Genomic DNA, 18,404 nt, shown 5'->3' on the forward strand with positions numbered 1-18,404 from the left:
GTGCTGACACCTCCCTGCCCACCCCAACATGGTCCAAAATAGCTGTCACAGGCTGGAACATCAAATTCACTGATGATGCTAAATCATGAAGAGATGACTGATATATAGAAAGATAGCAACCTAAACAGAAACCCGAGGTTCAGCGAGGAGAAGTGCAGAGCTCCACACCTGGGTGGAATAAACCCATGCACCAGTACAGGCTGGAAAGTGATGGGCTGTACAGGAGCCCTGCTGGAAAGGACCTGGCGGTTATGGTGGGCACCAGGTGGAATATGAACTAGCAGTGAGCTCTCACTGGAAATAAAGTAAACACTGGATGGACTATATTAGGAGAATTACAGCCAGCAGATCAATGGAAATTACTATATCCCATCTACTTGGCACCAGTGAGGCCACACCTGTAAAATAGTGCTCGGTTTCATGTCCTGTCCTGTCTTCCCCTCCCCGACTCCCCAGTTAAGTGAGATACTGATGGGGGTCCAGCACAAAGCTATCAAGATGACCAGGGCAAATGTGAGCTGAGGGTCAGAGCTGGCTTTGTTGACTCTAGCAAAGAAGCAGCCAAGGAAGCATCCCGGAACAAATCACAACTACTAGAGCCATTACAGAGATGGCAGAGCCAAATTCTTCTCCGCAGTGGCAGACAAGACAGCAATGGCCACAAATCACAGCAGGGGCGGTCCCAGCTGGACATGAGAAGAAGCTTCCTCACTGGGAGGTGGTGCAGCACTGTCACAGGCTGGCCAGGGGTGCTGGAGCCACCTCCATTAGGGGCTTGAGAGACCTGGTGAGACATGGCCACAGCCGACCTGATCCGCTGGTAAGACCCCTGCTTCAAGGGCTCTACAGATCCACCAATCTGACCAGGGATTTGGTGATCAGCTGAGCTCCTCCCAGGAGCTTCCACAGAAACCAGTGACGTTCATTTCAACCACAATACCAGATTCTCCCCTTTTCGCATAGTAAGTTCCAATATTACACAAAACGAGTAAGTGCTGTAGCCCTACCCAATGTTCCAAACACAAGTAAGCTATTATATTCAGATAAGGAGCAATTTTTTTTTTTTTGGCCTTTGTAACAAAATCACATCCATAAAATGTTACAAAACGCACGTGCAAACAAGGCCTGGCCTGAAACAGCCTGGCCCTTTACAGTCACCTTCCCCGGCAAAGGACCTCCATTTAACGGGCTTCTCGAGAAGCAGCAGCTCCTCTTGTTCACCAGCTGGTGTTACAGACGAGCTCCCCTGCAGCAGGATGCGTGGGCTGCAGCCTTTCAGAACGTACAGCTCTGTTTCTGATGTACCACAACTGTACTGGTCGGAGAGGGCCGCTACAACTCTCTACCAAACCCACAGTAGTTATCTATAGGACCCACAATAATCACCCCGCTCCCCCAAGTTCAACTTCTAGGAAAACATTTATCTTTTAGGCTCATATGGAGGCAAGGGGAAGGTCTGTCCATCCTTTTCCACATCCCTGGTTAAACCACATTCACAAGTCCTCCTTCCCCTACACCTTTATTTAAAAATAAATAAATAAATAAATAAATAAAAATCCTGGCAAGGAGAAGGCACGCTTTTGCAACATGAAACTCTCCAGAAAAACAGCTGATGAGTCCTGGAGAAACAATGCCTCGCTGGCTACTTGTCACAACTACTGCAGGGGTACAAACGTTTACCGTAAAAAAGGCACTGGTAATGCTTCAGAAAACATTCCTCAGTTATTAAACCTCTTTTAAGGGGTCAGGCACAGAAAGGCTGTAGTTTGGATCCTCAAGGGAGGGGAGCCACGGGCTGAAGCTGGAACAGCCTTCCACTGGGTTCAGTATAGGACTAATCACATTGTCCAACTGAAGATCATGACACATCCCCACTAAAAAGGAAGTCTTTTTTGTAGTGATACTGTCAATCAGTCTTATCAAGTGACCTACAGCATGTTACAAGCTAGAATTTTACAATGTTACAGAGTTATGATGGTAACGTGGACACAGTAGGAACAGAGAGGATATATTAACTTTTATTTTGTTGGGGTAGGTATCAAGTGAAGGCCAAAAAAGGATTACAAGATAGTCATTACGCAGACAATTAAAATGTGAAATTAATAGAGCTATGCATTTCATACTAAGCCAAAAAAAAAAAAAAAAAAAAGCTGAGACAAGCTCAAGCTCATCTCTTGCACAAAAAGACTTCGAAAGACTTGAAAACAAACGACTTCCAATTTACCGTGGATTAAATGGTTCTGTGTGATAGCATGCACCTTGTACTTACCAATACCATCAGGTAAGACCTGAAGTAAATTCTGAGAAACAAGCAAGTCTGTTAAAGAAGTCAGACCACTAATTTCTTCAGGAAGGCATTCCAATTTATTTTCAGAAACATCCAGGCAAAGCAGGTTTTTCAGGTTTCCTACTTCCTGCGATACAAGATGAAAAATTTAAGTCATGCCCAAACACGTAACAAAGCAATTTAAAAAATGTACCATCGCAATGAAATTCCAGAAAGAAAAACAATTCTCTGTATGACCTCTAAATTGGCCATTCTTTGTATGACTTCTAAATGCAAAAAAAAAAAAAAAAAAAAAAAATAATTGCATTTTATATATGATAAACCAGCCAAGTGATTCAGTCACAGTTTTTTGTTCTAGCCATTAAGGCTGGCTTCAGCAGTCAGACAAGGTATGCTGAGCACACCCAGGCAAGCACCAGCCAAAACTGGAGTTTTCCTCCAGTCAAGACTGCAAAGTTGTTTTTTCAGAACTGCAGATTATCAACCTTCACGTAATTAAAGTCTGCCCCTCCCAATTAACCCTAGGCAAATGAGGATTAGTTTCTCCTGGCTGATACAGCAACATGCCATGACATCTAGGGATTTCATATCTTCACATCTCCCAACTGCAACAAATGTAGAAATAGGAATTGGGAGTGTTGCTCTAGCAAGCATATTTGAACTGCCAAGTTATACTGCCATCACCTACAATTATTAATGATTAATTTTTTTACAATGGTAATCTGCCAATTAGCTTAAAAGTCTGACAGAGAAATACCTTTGTCCCGATTAGCCATCAGAGCACCCTCCCATTCCTCATGTACACAGACACCCCTTTACACGCTCTAGAATAGTTCTCGGTTTAGTCACACAAATCATCTTTCAGAGAACAGAACAGCGGCAGAAGTGTCCTTTAATTTTACATACATGAAATTTTCATACAGTGACAGCCTTGATCCTAACTCACACGATCGGTCCTTTTATTTTGGAAGCATTTGCCTCTCAAGAGGATCTTTCATTAAACACACACACACACACACACATCCTTTATCCTACAAGTTCATCTTTTGGACATTAGACAAAATACACAATAATGGCCAGCTTCAACAAAGGCAGCTGCTGAAGTCACACTTGACCTTTTATGAATGATTATCAGTGTTTAACTACATCTACTTAAAAAACTATTGGGCCAAGACAACAACAACAAACTCAACAAAGCCCACTAAACTGTAACTGATTTCCAAGTTACACTGTTGACAATGAGATCAATACAGCAAATAACTGCAAAGTGCGTGAGGAACAGGGGAAAACAGGTTTTAACTTGGCTCGAAAGGAAAAATAGGGAAATGAAACCATCCTACATGTTATCACAGTTCTTAAGAACGGGAATTTAGAGTACTGTAAGCTTTAAATGCTAAGGCCCCTCATCCCATGACTGATGTCAGATGGGGATTTGCCTGCATAAATCAAAATTTCTATTTATGGCAACAGTTCTATCACTGTATTTCTCCCAAACACTGTATTTGAATGGAAGAAGATGACTGCAAAAAAAACCCCAACAACTCATCCTCAAAATTGACAAAACTCCGACTTAGATACATACAACAGGTGAGAGTTAGTTCAGCCAATTAGTGGTTCCCTGATCATTGGGCCAGGACTGTAAACAGAGGATGTGTCATCCTCTAAACTGAACAATGTGCCTATCAGGAAACAATTCCTTTGCCAAAATGTTTTAAAGAAAATGTCCGAAAACATATGATATGATATGATATGATATGATATGATATGATATGATATGATATGATATGATATGATATGCAATCCTTTGCAGAGGAAATTATTAAGAGAAAATCCAAATCCTTACACATCCAAGACAAACACAGGCAAAGTTAACTGAGAAAACTATTCAATTTTAGACAACCTCCCTTTAGGTATGAATGAAAAGGTTTTCTTTTAAAAGCATCTTCAAAACAGTATTGGTGGAGCTCAACTTTACCTGAGGTATTTCGGCTAATTGGTTTCCATCCAACCAGAGGTCTTTAAGATTGAAAAGTGCACCAATTGTTTCTGGCTATAACATAAAAAGTAATAATGTTAAGTAATCAGGAGCTTCCAGTAAAAACCGAACGGCCACCCCGTAATTACAGTCTGAGTAAACCAATCCGTACTCTGAGCGCTATTTAGAGGTACCACAGTTAAATGCAACAAGGGTGACTGGAAGCATTTGGGAACTCTGTCATACAAATTAATTGTTATAGTTTAACAAGCTACCACACTTTACCTGACATGCACTAACAAATTGCACGCACACTCTTAATCCACTGCAAATCCAACATTTAATTGAGTCATCTTAAGGGAGATGACAGATATCTTTTGGTAGATCTATCTGCCACACAGCCCTCAACAGTTTGCCTCAGCCCTTCCCAAAGATTCCTACTCCCACCCTGGAAATAGCTGAGCTTTCATCTGTGCTCAGCCCGTCCAGCTCCCTGCAGAAGCCCGTGAGTTCACTGTAACTGCAAGTGCAGACAAGAGTTTCTGCCCTTCTTCCACTCCTTTTTCTTTCCGCAGAAAAAGTCTGTGCAGCGCTCCCATTTTCTAGAGATCAGCTGCAGTTTTTTGGGTTAAAGTAATATTGTACTGAGCAAGACTAAGCAGATACGGGAAGTACCAACTCACTGCCAAAATTCGTCTGTACATATAAAAAGACCTCCCTCCATACATTTTTCTTTCTTCAATTTTGGACATCCTACGACCTATTTAATCTAAATGATGCGTAAAACAAGACCAACGTGCACTTTCGGTGGCATGATCTCTTACCAAGTGATAAAGTTCATTGTTTCCTAAATCAAGTTCTTCTAGTCGCTGCAGCTGGGCAAGTGATCTGTGAGATGAGATAAGTCAAAACAAAACCACATCAGAAAAAACCCAACAGAAACCCCATGTATTTGAATGAGCTCATTTTACTGAAACTCGTACTTCAAATTACAACGTATTGTAGACAGACAGTTATTTTACTGCTCGTAGGCTATTTGCAGTAATATCTTACTGAAAAAATAATTTGGTTTGTCAGTATTACTGTACGCCCTTGAAACTTAAAACTTAGTATAGCAAATCAAGTCATTATTCTTTATTTTAACCATCGGTCCCTTGGGGTGGACAATGCCATAGAGTTTAGCACTGTTGGTCAGATTTATTTTTAGGGGAAATTTACAGTTACACACCTGGACAAAAATTCCCCACAGTGATCACATGTAACAGCATGACCCAAGACTCAGTAAATCCATAATTTATCTTCTCAACATGATCTATCCATTTCTGAAGTATTTCAGGTTGGATTTGAGGACGCAAACAGAGGGAAGGCCAAAAGGATGTAAAAGAAGTTCTCTGAACATTCTCCTCCTACTTCAAAAGCAGTCTGTTGTAGAGCTCTTGCTTACCTTCCCCAAAGCCGCCGCAGCACGAAAGCTAGTGAGATTCATCAGCTACATTACTGACAGTCAGAATTTTCCAGGAGCAATAAAACTGTCAACATTTGTGATAGCTTCATTCTGACACTGCACAGCAAAACTTAGCTCGCAATTCCTATCTTCTGGCCGCTGACATTTAAAGTGCCTTATGGCTCACTGCTATAAACAGCCACAACCACGGTACTGGGTAGATTGACAAGAAAAAAGGACCCCAAAGCAACTAGGCAACAGATTCTGATTAAAATAGGTTAAATCTATTACAGTATCTATTAGATTATCTAAACGAGCAGAACAGGAGTCACCAAAACTCTTGCAAGAAGCAGCCACGTAGCAAAGGAAGAAAACTCCTTCACTAGACAAAAAAAGAGGCAGCCAAAAAGGATCCCCAAACTGTAAGACACCCAACTAATCTTACAAAAGACCACTGATTCCTCTGCCACAATGCAGACAGTATCGAGACAGCCAGACCCTTCCCCCCGCCCTCCCAAAACCATTGTGGGTGGAGTCAGACTTCAGACATCAGCAGGCCTAATTTGTCACCAAGGCTTTGATGTCCAGGTTTTGGAAGTTCTTGCTTCCTGAGCCCCCAACACAAACGCTTATTTAAATGTTCTGAAGGTCTAGAGTTGAAATCTATTACCCTATTTTCCCAGGCATGGAATTTTATCATGAGAACAACCCAAACCACCACTCCCACTGCGATGTGCTCGTTCCATGCGTGCGGGAAGAAAGATTTGGTGCTGCTGTATTTTATAGTTACGTAGAGCAAAAGCAATTGATACAGACTGCAGGCTCCTGCAATCAGAAGTAATGGATGTAACCAGGTGTTGCTTAAATCAAAGCTGTATCTCATAAATGTTGTCAACAGACACCCAGTATTTTTTTCTAGCTGTCATTGAGTTTCATATGTTAGTAGATCTTAAGAATAAAAACATTTTATGTTAATATAATGAAACACATTAAATGCCACTTACTCAGGTAAATATGTCAGCAAATTTTCTCTAAGTTCCAGTGAAGCCAGGTTATAAAGACTAGAAAAAAAAAAAAAACCAACAAAGCACATTTTAATGGAAGAAAAGTGTGTGCTTACACCAGACCATCATGTTGAAAGGCAGCATACAAAGACTGGAAGTTTTTGCTTGTTTCTCTGTGATACTTCAACACACTAAAGCTAGAAAGTGAAGAGACAAAACACAAATTTCTATTTGTTAAAAGGTCAGCGGTGGCAGGTTACTGAACAGAGCACAGTCATATGAATTGCATTTACTTACTCGCTTGCAGAATCTGGCGCGGGCTACCAAAATTACAGAGCATCAGGTAAACCCATCACTGTTCTAACGACGGCATGCTCATTACTGTAAGTGACATTACGCTTCTAAGCGGCTCACTTACTCCATATCCCAGGCTTTTACTAACATCACCATAGCAACGTTGAGATTTTTTTCAGGGGTTTATTTATGACTAAATGGAACACAAGGAGTCAGACATTATCCCAACACTATAATCTGCTCTAATCCTCCAACGTCCCAGGGAAAAATAAAAATCAGATACGGTGACTGCAAATAAGTGGTTTCCTACAACAGAATATGTTCTGTCCTGGTGTGCAGGTGAGGGGGACAGCGTGCTAGGCCTTAAACAAAATCTAGATTAAAAAGGGAATTCCACTAAATCAGAAATATGTGTTAAATCTAAACCTACAATGTTTTTGTATGTACACCTTAGAAAAAAGAAAAAAACCAAGCTCTTGTGCTCGGACCACTTAAAACTGAAATATTTGTTTTAACTTCAAACAATACTCACATACTGAATTACAAGATCATCAGTTAGCCCCAATAAAAAAGCAGCTGATAATGTGAATAAAACTAAAGAAAAACCATCATATTGCAGCTCCAATACAACTATGTAAACAGGGAAAGCAACATAACTGATGTAACAAGTTATTAAAGGGAAAAGAAGATTTTTCACGGATTGACTTCAGATGGCGTCTGAAAAATACATCCTTATTTCAAGCACTGATTTCATACTGCGTTGAGAAAACAGTGAATTAAATTTCACAGGAGCTTTGATTATGGTCTGAACAGTACTCCCCAGCTTTTAAAATAATCACATTTTACCCAATGGGTTCTGCATTCCTCCAGAGGAAATACAGTTAAAAAATACCATGTAGGTGAAGACATTTTAATAGACACCTATTACCAATTCAATTAAAAGATAAGTGAGAATAACTCAGCTACTGCCACTCAAAATCATTGGACAGAAACCAGGTAGTAAGGAAGCCTTCGTTCCAATGACACAAGAGAAAACTCACATACAAATATTAACACTATAAAAAACAAGTCAAGATGGGACATGGTATCCGACATCCTCATGTAAACCAAACCAGTGGAGGAGGAGGAGAGGGAAGAGGCGATGGAGAATCGTTTCTCTCCGAGAGGAACGTGGGTCTGCTCTTACTCACATTGCCACCCGCAGACTGCCATTACATTTTTGTTTACAGGTTTGCCAGAAACCTATTCCAATTTTCCTTTGAATTTCACACTTTCTCTTCAGGCTCATATTAGGTGAGGCCCATGATTCACTTTTATCAAGAGAATACAAAAAGGACACGCACAGCGCCAAGCTACCTTGTAATCTTGTGTTTGCAGATCACCTCACATCTACTTATCTCCCTCCCCATCACGTTGAAGTGTCAATGAGTAAAACGGTGCAATCTCTTAATTTCTCTTCTTACATCAGATACCACTTCGGCTGTGGTTAAAAAGAAATCTTTGTCAGCAAAACCACGTTCAACAGCAAGGACTTGGGAACCACCACCTTAACCAGCCTCATCGTATCATTAAACTGGGGCAGACCAGTGAATCAGCTCAGGAAATTGATCCTGCTTAAAAATAACCCAGCAAAAAAGAGTAACGCAGATCCCTAATCCAACATAGAATAAATCCCCTTAAACACCTGGGCCAGTACGACTGCCAAGACGGTGCAAGGAAGGCATGTGGACTGCCCAAGGCAGCGGCGCTACGAGGACTCCCTGGGTGGCTGTGCCCTCGTGGGAACCCACCAACAGCTGGCTCGGCATCCAACTGCATACCGTGCGTTTCGGAGACCGACTGTGGCCGATCACAGTCCCAGGCTAAGTTATCTTCTTATAGGAGTCAGCTACCTACGGGATTACATTTTCACCTCTAGTGACACAGCTTTCTGGAGGAGAAATGCTTTATTCTACAGCTATTCTCACCCACAGCGTGCTCTACAACTCTACCCTGGAACAAAACAAAGACACTGCCCTCCACCCCTTTAATCTATCCCTTCTACTTCTTCCAAGGTCTTGAGTCCAAACCCAATGTAAGGGGACTCCAACAAGTAATGTAAAATAGCGACGAGGTCTGTGAAGTTTATGCCAGCAAAGACCCCATTAGACTGAAGTATTATGTTGAAGGTGGATCCATCTGAAAGCCAGGCCAGAAAACGAGAGGAAATTTTTGACTCATCACTCTTAAATTTCAACCAGTTACAGAAGCGGCTCCCAGCAAATCTACGTGCTACAATTTAAAATGGGAAACGTGACAGTTACCATATAAAATAACACCATATAAAATAACGCCATATAAAAGGCATGCCGATGTATTGAAGCACCAATCTTTGACACATTACAGAGCAGAGAGATAGCTCTTCCTTAAATTTACCAACGGGTTAACACATTGTATGTTCACTAACGTTTTTTCTGTTTTTAAGGTATGTGAAGAAACAGGATTTTTAGTCATTTGCACGAAAAATCCTACATTTCTTGCTATTGTTCAAATATCTTTTCTCATTCAGTAACACATTCTCTCCAGAAAGTGTAATTGTCATCCATATTCCAAAGGAGAAAGAAAAAAACAAGAAACTCAAAAAAACCCCTAAGCACTTTTCCAAGACTACTGTCATGAAGAGCTATTTCACAGAAGCTTGTAAAAAGCATTAATATCATAATAATTCTCACCGCAAAAGCCACCACACACACCTCAAATACTGAGCGTGTGTGTGAAATTACTGAGCAGAAGGCAACAGCCAAACCAGGCGGAGGATGCAGCAACTGAAATTATGACAAACTTTCACATCTCCGCTTCCCAGATGATTTCTAGTATAAGGGTGGAACCAAGTCAAATTTAAAGGTACAACATGGCTAAAAGCATCATTTTCAGTACAAACCAGATATACGCTTATTCAGAGCTGTACCTAAAGTAACTGTAGATACCGGTATCCATCATGTGAGCTAGAAGAATGAAAAGAAGAGTGTGAAATCAATAAGAACAAAACTAATAGCAACAAAGTAGTCCATAAATGCTGGAGATGTCTTCCCTGAGCGTTCCTGTCAGGATTTGAGAGAGAAACTCGGAATCCAACACAGTCTACAGATAGGGAACACCGCAAATAGTCCTTCATGTCAGCTGCAGCGGTCTCCTCCAAAATAAAGGTAAGACTAGAACCAGACACTAAGATCGGAACCAAAGCATGTTCTTCTTCTTCCACAGCAAGTCAGTTTTTCTTTGGATTAATTACAAAGGGATTATCAGTAGCAACATGCCCTATAAAACCATTTCAAAAGCGGACAACTCTCTGGACAACAGCAATTCACTGCAATAGGTAAAACAACATCAACTGCAGTTAAAAAAAAAAGGAAAGAAAAAAGACAGAGAGACATGTTTGCCTTGTTAGCTTGGATGAAATTACATTTTCAGTGTACCACAAACATTAAATATATTCTTGTAAAGTTATAAAATGCAAAACTGAGATGAGTTATCCTAGTGCTTTAACTTCATCAGGGAAAGCTGCATCATTACCCTATTCAAGAGGACAGAAAGTCAGCCTGAAGAGCGACAATAGACAACACTATATATCCCATTTTTATCCCAGTCTTATCTTTATACCAGTCCCTGCAAGAGGACTGGGAGCGTCCAAGCCCTTGGGGTACGCCTGCAAAGGCTTCTGAGGAAAGCAGTGGGAAGCACAGTAAGACATACGCTATGTTCTTGTGAAAATGAAGTTAAAAATACAAAGGTGGAAAGACAAACGTGGAAAAAGCTAGGAGAAAATGAAGACAGATGATAAAAGGACTAATAAAAAAGCTAAAGGTGCTCAGTCAATGGAACTGGACAACAGCCTTCTCTTCTTGGAGTAATAAAAGTCACATATTTTGACCTTATGTCAAGAGCACCGCACAGCCGAGCATGCAAGACAAGAAGTCGGGCTTTGGGAAACAAGGAAGCAAAGCTGGAAGAGATGAAGATCTAAACCACCTGCAGAAATGAATGGTCCCATCTGTACCCTTTCCAGCTAGTTTCATCTGGTTATGGGAATGTAAAATCCCAAATGTAGTTTTTCCTTATGTTTGTAAGACTGCAAAAAGAAGGCGAAGACAGGAGAACGGGCATGGTCCCCATACTTACACAGAACAAAGGAAGGTCCTACACAGTAAGGATGGCTAAGGTGAGAACACAGTACAGATTCTGAATTTGGTCTGGTATTACTTTTTCTATGCAGCAGTGGTGATGTCTACAGAACACAGTCCAAGGATGCAGCATACAGAAATGAGAGATGAAGCCCACGTTCTGGCTATTTCCACCAGTTCCAAAGGACTTCAAGTTCACTGGGCCAGCATCTGAAGATTACTGTTACTTTGATAATGCCTGCCCCTGCATCTCTACAGAGCACGTACGCTTTGAAACATTCATCATGATACTAGACTGGGAAGGAAGGGAGTTTAAACTAGGCAAACTCATTTTCTTTTTTTTTTTTTTGTGCAGAAAAAAACCTTTTTTTCTGTCTATCAAGGGTCTTCCAAGAGATGAGAAGGTAACTGTGGTACTCTGACAACAGCATACAGAATGCATGAAACTCACCACATTTGAATATATTACAGCCCATCACCACTGCCCAAATAAAACTACCAGTAACATGTATGACCCTGCCCCAGGACACACCAGTTAGGTGACCAGTCACTCATCTGACAGGATGCTATTAAGCTACTCCCATCCCACAAGGCTTCTAGCTACAGACCAACAATTCATTGAGAACCTGATGTTTAGCAGCGTTTTTCCCCCCAACGAAATGACAAGGTTAATCAGCCACTAGCCAGCTCTCAAATATCACTTACTCAGACCATAAGTATTTGAAGGTACAGCATATACCTTTGGGATAGGCTCCTGTTCCAAGTTACTCTCAAAAGAAGCCTCTCTCTCTCACCCTCTCTTTACTGACTGCATCATTTACTGCAGAAAGAGCCTGAAAAGAACAGTCTCCAAACTCCCAACTCCTACACTATTCAAATCCTGGGCTGCATCAGAAGCAGCGTGGCCAGCAGCTCGAGGGAAGTGATTCTGCCCCTCTACTCCGCTCCGGTGAGACCCTACCTGGAGTACTCCGTCCAGCTCTGGGGCCCCCAACATAGGAAGGACATGGACCCGCCCGGAGCAGGTCCAGAGGAGGGCCACAAAAATGATCACAGGGCTGGAATACCTCTCCTACGAAGAAAGGCTGAGACAATTGGGGTTGTTCAGCCTGGAGAAGAGAAGGCTCCACTGAGACCTTATTGTAGCCTTTCAAAATGTAAAGGAGGCTTAAAAGAAAGATAGAGAGAGACTTTTTACCAGGGCCTGTAGTGACAGGACAGGGGCTAATGGTTTTAAATTGAAAGAGGGTAGGTTTAGCTTGGGTATAAGGAAGAAATTTTTTACAATGAGGGTGGTGAGACACTGGAACAGGTTGCCCAGAGAAGCTGTGGATGCCCCATCCCTGGTAGTTTTCCAGGTCAGGTTGGATGGGGCTTTGAGCAACTGGATCTAATGAAAGGTGTCTCTGTCCACAACAGGAGGATTGGATTAGATGATCTTTGAAGGTCCTTTCCAACCCAAACCATTCTATGATTTTTTGAAATTAGGTGGTTAAACTTGGGTGGTTTCAAGAGCTTCTGTAGCACACACCCCTTTCCAGAGCTAACTACCACTTCACGTCTTCCCTGAGTCTGCCTTATTTCACCTACACACAGTTACATTACCTGCCAGCACCACATCTTTCCTCGGTGTATGAAGAACCAGTTCCATGTGGATTTTTCGTGTAACGACGCAACAAAAGCCAAAATTAGCCTTACAGGGATGGATTATGCTTCCTGAATTTCCTAAGGTTCTGTGAACATATAACCATGTAGTTCATGGTCTATACGCTCCCAGTATGCATTTTGCCCTCCTTTTTAAAACATTCAACACTATATGCTTATTTTGCTCCCAACTACTGCTTAATGCTGGCATATATTTAGACAAAGTTATCATGAAAGAACCTTAAAATTCATATCCATGAATTTTACCTACAAATAGTAGAGAATTGCAGCCAGTTTCCTTTTCTCAATAAAATCATTTCTCCAAAAAGTCTAGCTTAAGCTAAAAGCATTTTTTTTTTTTTCTAAATGTCAGCTTTAACCAGTCTCCTCCCTCTGTGGTTACACTTTGGTTATGGAAACCTGTTTTACAGTGTGAATGACAAAGAAGAGCACTAATGAATTTTTATGAGAATAATCCGATAGAATTTAAAGAGAGAGACCTTAAGCCCACACCATGGAATAGGGGAGAACAATTTTTGCAAATTCTTAGCTACTGAATCACAGAAATTCTTATGTGAGCCAGAAAAGACAGGAAGCATTAATTTCGTAAATGAGGGCACTTATCCATTTCAAAGCAAACTATCTTCACACGTTTTACAGTCTTACCTCAGAATACAAGGGATGCTGTTAAAACTGCTGCAAAGCAAGGTAACCAGATTTAGTTTTGATGAATCAGTTATTATGTCTCACCACTATTGCTAAAGACGGTTCTTCTAGGAGCCATCTTTGAGAGCATTCCCCCTCCTTCTTTTCGGAGGCAAAGCAACTTGAAGTAACTTGTATTCTTTCAAGTTTAGGTCTAAAGTGCACAAGGGAAAAGGCACATGAGGCTTTCCTTAGCAGTCCACTTCTGGAGCTTCACAAGCAGGACAGTACTCGAGTCAGAACAACTCTAGCAAGAAAACCTGAAAGCAAGGATTATGTTCCTAATACTTGCAATTTTCTACAGAGATAGGAAAAGTGGATGCAAATTATGGGAGGAAAATAGTCCTTTCTTGGAAGACTGATTTTAAATACGCAGAAAAGAAAGTTGACAATATCATCATCCTAGACTTAAAGGACAAAGACACTGAAAGCCAGAAGGAAGAGCATTTGCATAGTCAGTTACTTGAATTGAGCTGTTAATACCATTAATTGGCTGGTAAAAAGCTACAGATGTTCCACAAGTGAAAACAGAAGGATAAAAAACATTAGTATCCTGTCAGCCACTAACTGCAGGAAAGACTAAACAGATGGCCAGTAGTGCAAGTCACATCCTAATTTTAAAAACAGTTCTACAGTTCTACAGTTTATGGCCAAGGAATTCCCTCAATATTTAACAGAAATAGTCTAAACTGCTAATTAAGATTAGTTTTCTACATAAGATCGGTTTTCAAGTTGCTCGGATCAGTTCTAGTCTCTCTCTCCCACACACAGAGCAATGACCATGGTCCAAAAAACGGACAGGAACACTGAACTCCCTATGACCTTCAAAAGACATCATTAAGAACAGAGATTCATAACTACGGCTCAGCCTGTTCACTTTTGAATGCTTTAACTGAACATTCTCCAATTTGCTCATCAAGATGACTGAAACAGCTTGGGCCAATTCACTGTTACAACAAGATCTCACTTTTAAATTCTCTTCCATTCTACTCATGCAACGTCCATCTTCAGTGACTTAAACAAAAACCGAATTGCTTTATTTCAAAAAAATATTGCTAAACGTATCTTAAATATTTCTTCCTTGTGTAACATACAAGATGCACCATCTCTTATTTAAAGGCCAGATGGCACTGCATTCACTTTCACATTGTTTAGCAGTGTTCTCGAAATAAACTCTCCAGTTCCTTAACATTCAGTTTTGCCATTTAGCAAACAGCTGTGATTAACACCGAATGCTCTACCTACTCAAACTCTGTAAATATTACTTGCCATGCTAAATTCAGATAAGCCAGAGTGAGAGCTTTTAACACTATTTATATCAGCCTAGCCAGACCACCTGCAGTCGTCCTTCTATGTATTTGCAAGACAAGCCTCCCCATCACTTTTGTTGTTATCGTGTAGGACCGTATTTTCATCAGGCATTATTATGCTAAACCTTAAAACAGAATTACATTGTCCTGTTCCACACAATTTTAAGAGCATTTGCCATTCTGTGTTATGCTACCATTTGCGTAATCTACACCTGAGGCATCTTAGCGTACACTAAGAAAAACAGAGTCAAGGACTGGCCCAGGAATCCCTTACCAGAAGCAGCACGCCATTCTGATCTGCTTCTGGATCGTCTGCATTGAGCGCATCACCCTTGCCTTTGAGGAACTTTTATTCTCCAGCTACCCCTATTCAGATCAACGTTAAAGATTCTGAGTTCAGAAGTTGCTGAAAAACTTCAAAACCTCTAGAATTAAACACACACATATATAAAAAACCACCATGGTCAGTGACTTTGTTTCTCTAACACGAAATCTCTGGATATTTGTGGTTCCACAAATCTCGAAAAGCATGCCTATAACAAATCTTTCTGCAAAACAATGCTCGTGAGCGCAGTAACATTTGCTCTATTCTTTTCATTATGTCACTGTCATAATGAAATGCCCATTTCAGCATTCTACCTGCTAGCTGTAGATGTTAAGAGGAAAATTCCTCTGCTTACCTGGGAATTCCCTTTCAGTAGTAAGGTCCACAGATCCATGCAGCCTGCTTGCAGCTTGGGGGTAAACCAGACTCATCAGTCATCGGTATCAGAAGAATATCCTTCCCATCTAAGGAAATTCACCCCTCCCCACATCAAAAGTCTCTTAAGCCAAAGTAAAGCTATGCTACTTTCTCGCATCACGAACTGTACAGTTCTCTGAAAAAAAGGCAGGGAGGGAGGCTGTGAATGATGGGGATACTACGAATCATGATATTACTACGATCCTTTGTTGAATCCTCAGGATTTGGAGATCATGTCCAAGTAGGAGACCATCTGTACATCTTAGGAGGGGAATAAGCAAAGATTCTATGGCAGAGGAAAGCTTTTTTATTTGCCATGCTGGAGTTCAGGAAGGGAACTTCCAAAACGCTCTACCTGCCAGTCAGTAATAATCTCATAATTTAAACCTTAGCATCCAAAAAAAAAAAAAAAAGAGGTAATCTTTATCTTTTCCAGGCACAGACAAGACTGCTGAAAAAAAAGGTGAAAGCTAAAATCTGGATACGAGTTAGATGTTTGGCGTGCTGATGGGCAGCAGGCCTTAAATTATAATTTAAAGAACAGTAGTGAAGCTTGGCACTTTGCTTCAGCCGTTAAAGGAACTTGCTGATTTTGTTGTCCCCACAGAGTTTGACAGATAACTGTCTTTTTCAAACAGGCATTTCATGCTGGAAGGGCTGGGTTTTTAACTAGGGCCTATTCCTTGCGCAGCACCCATCTGAGAGTCCCATGCTAGATTAAACATCAGAGACTCACATAAAAGGCTTTCCAAAGAAGGTACCTGGACTTCATTCAAGCCTAAGAACCACAAATAGATAAATAAACACACAAAGCTGACACAATCTCTCTTCTCTTTCCAGATGTTAAGCCACGAGAGCACTGTATGGATCTCTAGGTTCCCACATCTTTGTGAGTAAAAAGCCAGCATCACAGGGGGTGTGGGGGGGTGGGGAACTAACCCTGAAGCCAACACTACAGAATGAACGCATATGGACAGAGAAGGTGCTGGGGACAGACAGGCATTAGATTATTCATACTACGGTAAGGTATGCCCTAGGAAACCTTACAGACAAACACCTTGATTTACCCAAATACCCTTACATGGAAATAATCTGATTTTGGAATTTCAGGAAAAAAGTCACGCCCCGTGTTTTAGGTGTTAACAGGAATAAGGAAGTATTGAAGAAAAATCCTGGAAGCAAGTGGAAATTCCTAAATGCTACCCACGCTGGGAGGAACAGGTTATGCTTGCTCGTTGGGCAGCTCTACAGACACACGCAGTCCTGCAGAATAGGCAAGTAAATTAGACTTGCTCTCATTAGGCTGAGAAATGCTGTAAGAGACACTCCCACTCGCAGCTTAAATTGTGTAACTTGTTTCTCCAAATGGTTCAGCTAGCCAACAGGACAACTCCTGCTCCAAGCTGCACCCACCTAATTATTAGCTAAATTATCTCACATGCATTAGCTTTCACTGTTTTACTCCAGACAGCAACCACACGCTGAGTTAAAGAGAACACAAATCACAGAGAAAGACAAAAAATAGCACCGGCAATATTAAGACATCTAGTCTGTTATCAAGTCCTAAAGAAATGCGCCACACATCTTTCTAGTGTGCCCTAAAACAATACATGAGCTTAAAAGAGGAATGCTTCACCTAACAAGGGAAAACTTTCAGCACATATGCCAGTCCTGGATAAGCAGGTTGAAGCGGTCACACAGAAGAAGAAAAATTGACACACACTGAGCGTGGCGACGCACAAGCAAGAGGAAAGCAAAAGGTTCAAGTGAGGCCTTGCCTACATTCTTCAAACATCCAGTTGGGACCTTTAAAAACACTCCTTTTGGCAACACAAAGGAAAAGAATAATATAACAGGTCTATGCAGAAGAATTGTTAATGGCACAGGAAAAATATTAACAGCAACTCTACATAGAGGGTGACAGAGCACTGGCACAGGCTGCCCAGGGAGGTGGTGGAGTCCCCTTCCCTGGAGATTTTCAAGACCCGCCTGGATGCAGTCCTGAGTAATGTGCTCTGGCAATCCTGCTTTGGCAGGGGAGTTGGACTAGATGATCTCTAGAGGTCCCTTCCAACTCTGAAAATTCCGTGATTCTGTGATATCAATGGCTTGAACAAGTTCAGACACCGGCCTGGGACAGTGGAGCTGAGCGCCGGCATTCATCTGACACATCAGACCATGTGAAAAACGAACTGGGTATCTGCATTCATGAGGAAGCCACGCTTCCACTCATGGTTCACCGCAAGGCAATTCAAGTCTATTATCTGCCATTAGGAAGAACGTCCTAACTAACCTTCAAAGTATTGCCGTTTGGAAAACATTTGCCATTACTTTTGTTGCTTTCCTCATTTAAGACAGTAGGGTAAATTTGCAGTGCCACAAGATTTTAAGTAGGTAGCTTAAAAAAAAAAAAAAAGGGATACTAAATACATACTGATCACTGCACTACATTAAGACAAATTAGTGATTTCACTGGCTGTATTAGGCAGTTTCCCAGACAAGAATATAAGACTAAGAATTTAGGATGATTTGCTCCAAGTTTCCATATACACTAGCAGCCAGAAGACTGGCAGCAAGCACCGGGACTTCAAGTTTTTCCCAAAACAAGCCCAAATGTAGTAGAATAAATCACCAGTATATATATATTTGCTCACTATTGACAGATCTCATATACAGCACATAGGTCCAGCTAAATTCCATCATATAACACCATGGATTATTATCCAAAGTACACAGAAACTTCAGTAAGGCATTTGTAAACATACCCAAACACCTCTAAGAGCTTTACCTGGTCTCTTCAGCCAGAAAGGCACAATTTTTTGGGTCCCAGCAAGTGCAG

The 18,404-nt window shown here is 41.2% G+C and overlaps 1 protein-coding gene across 1 annotated transcript in view; it reads right to left on the reverse strand.

Annotated features, from left to right (window-relative positions):
• LRRC1 (leucine rich repeat containing 1) overlaps positions 1-18,404 on the reverse strand; it is a gene marked incomplete at its 5' end in the record, with an annotated part of 73,719 nt that overhangs the window by 17,825 nt on the left and 37,490 nt on the right. The window contains 4 exons of the mRNA XM_082481870.1: positions 2,270-2,414; positions 4,263-4,337; positions 5,087-5,150; positions 6,711-6,767. Coding sequence (XP_082337996.1) covers positions 2,270-2,414; positions 4,263-4,337; positions 5,087-5,150; positions 6,711-6,767 — 341 coding nt within the window. The remainder of the gene's footprint in view (positions 1-2,269; positions 2,415-4,262; positions 4,338-5,086; positions 5,151-6,710; positions 6,768-18,404) is intronic.

The sequence above is a fragment of the Vanellus vanellus genome (genome assembly GCF_965231255.1).
Source record: "Vanellus vanellus genome assembly, chromosome: 3".
In the NCBI taxonomy this organism is placed as follows: Eukaryota; Metazoa; Chordata; class Aves; order Charadriiformes; family Charadriidae; genus Vanellus; species Vanellus vanellus.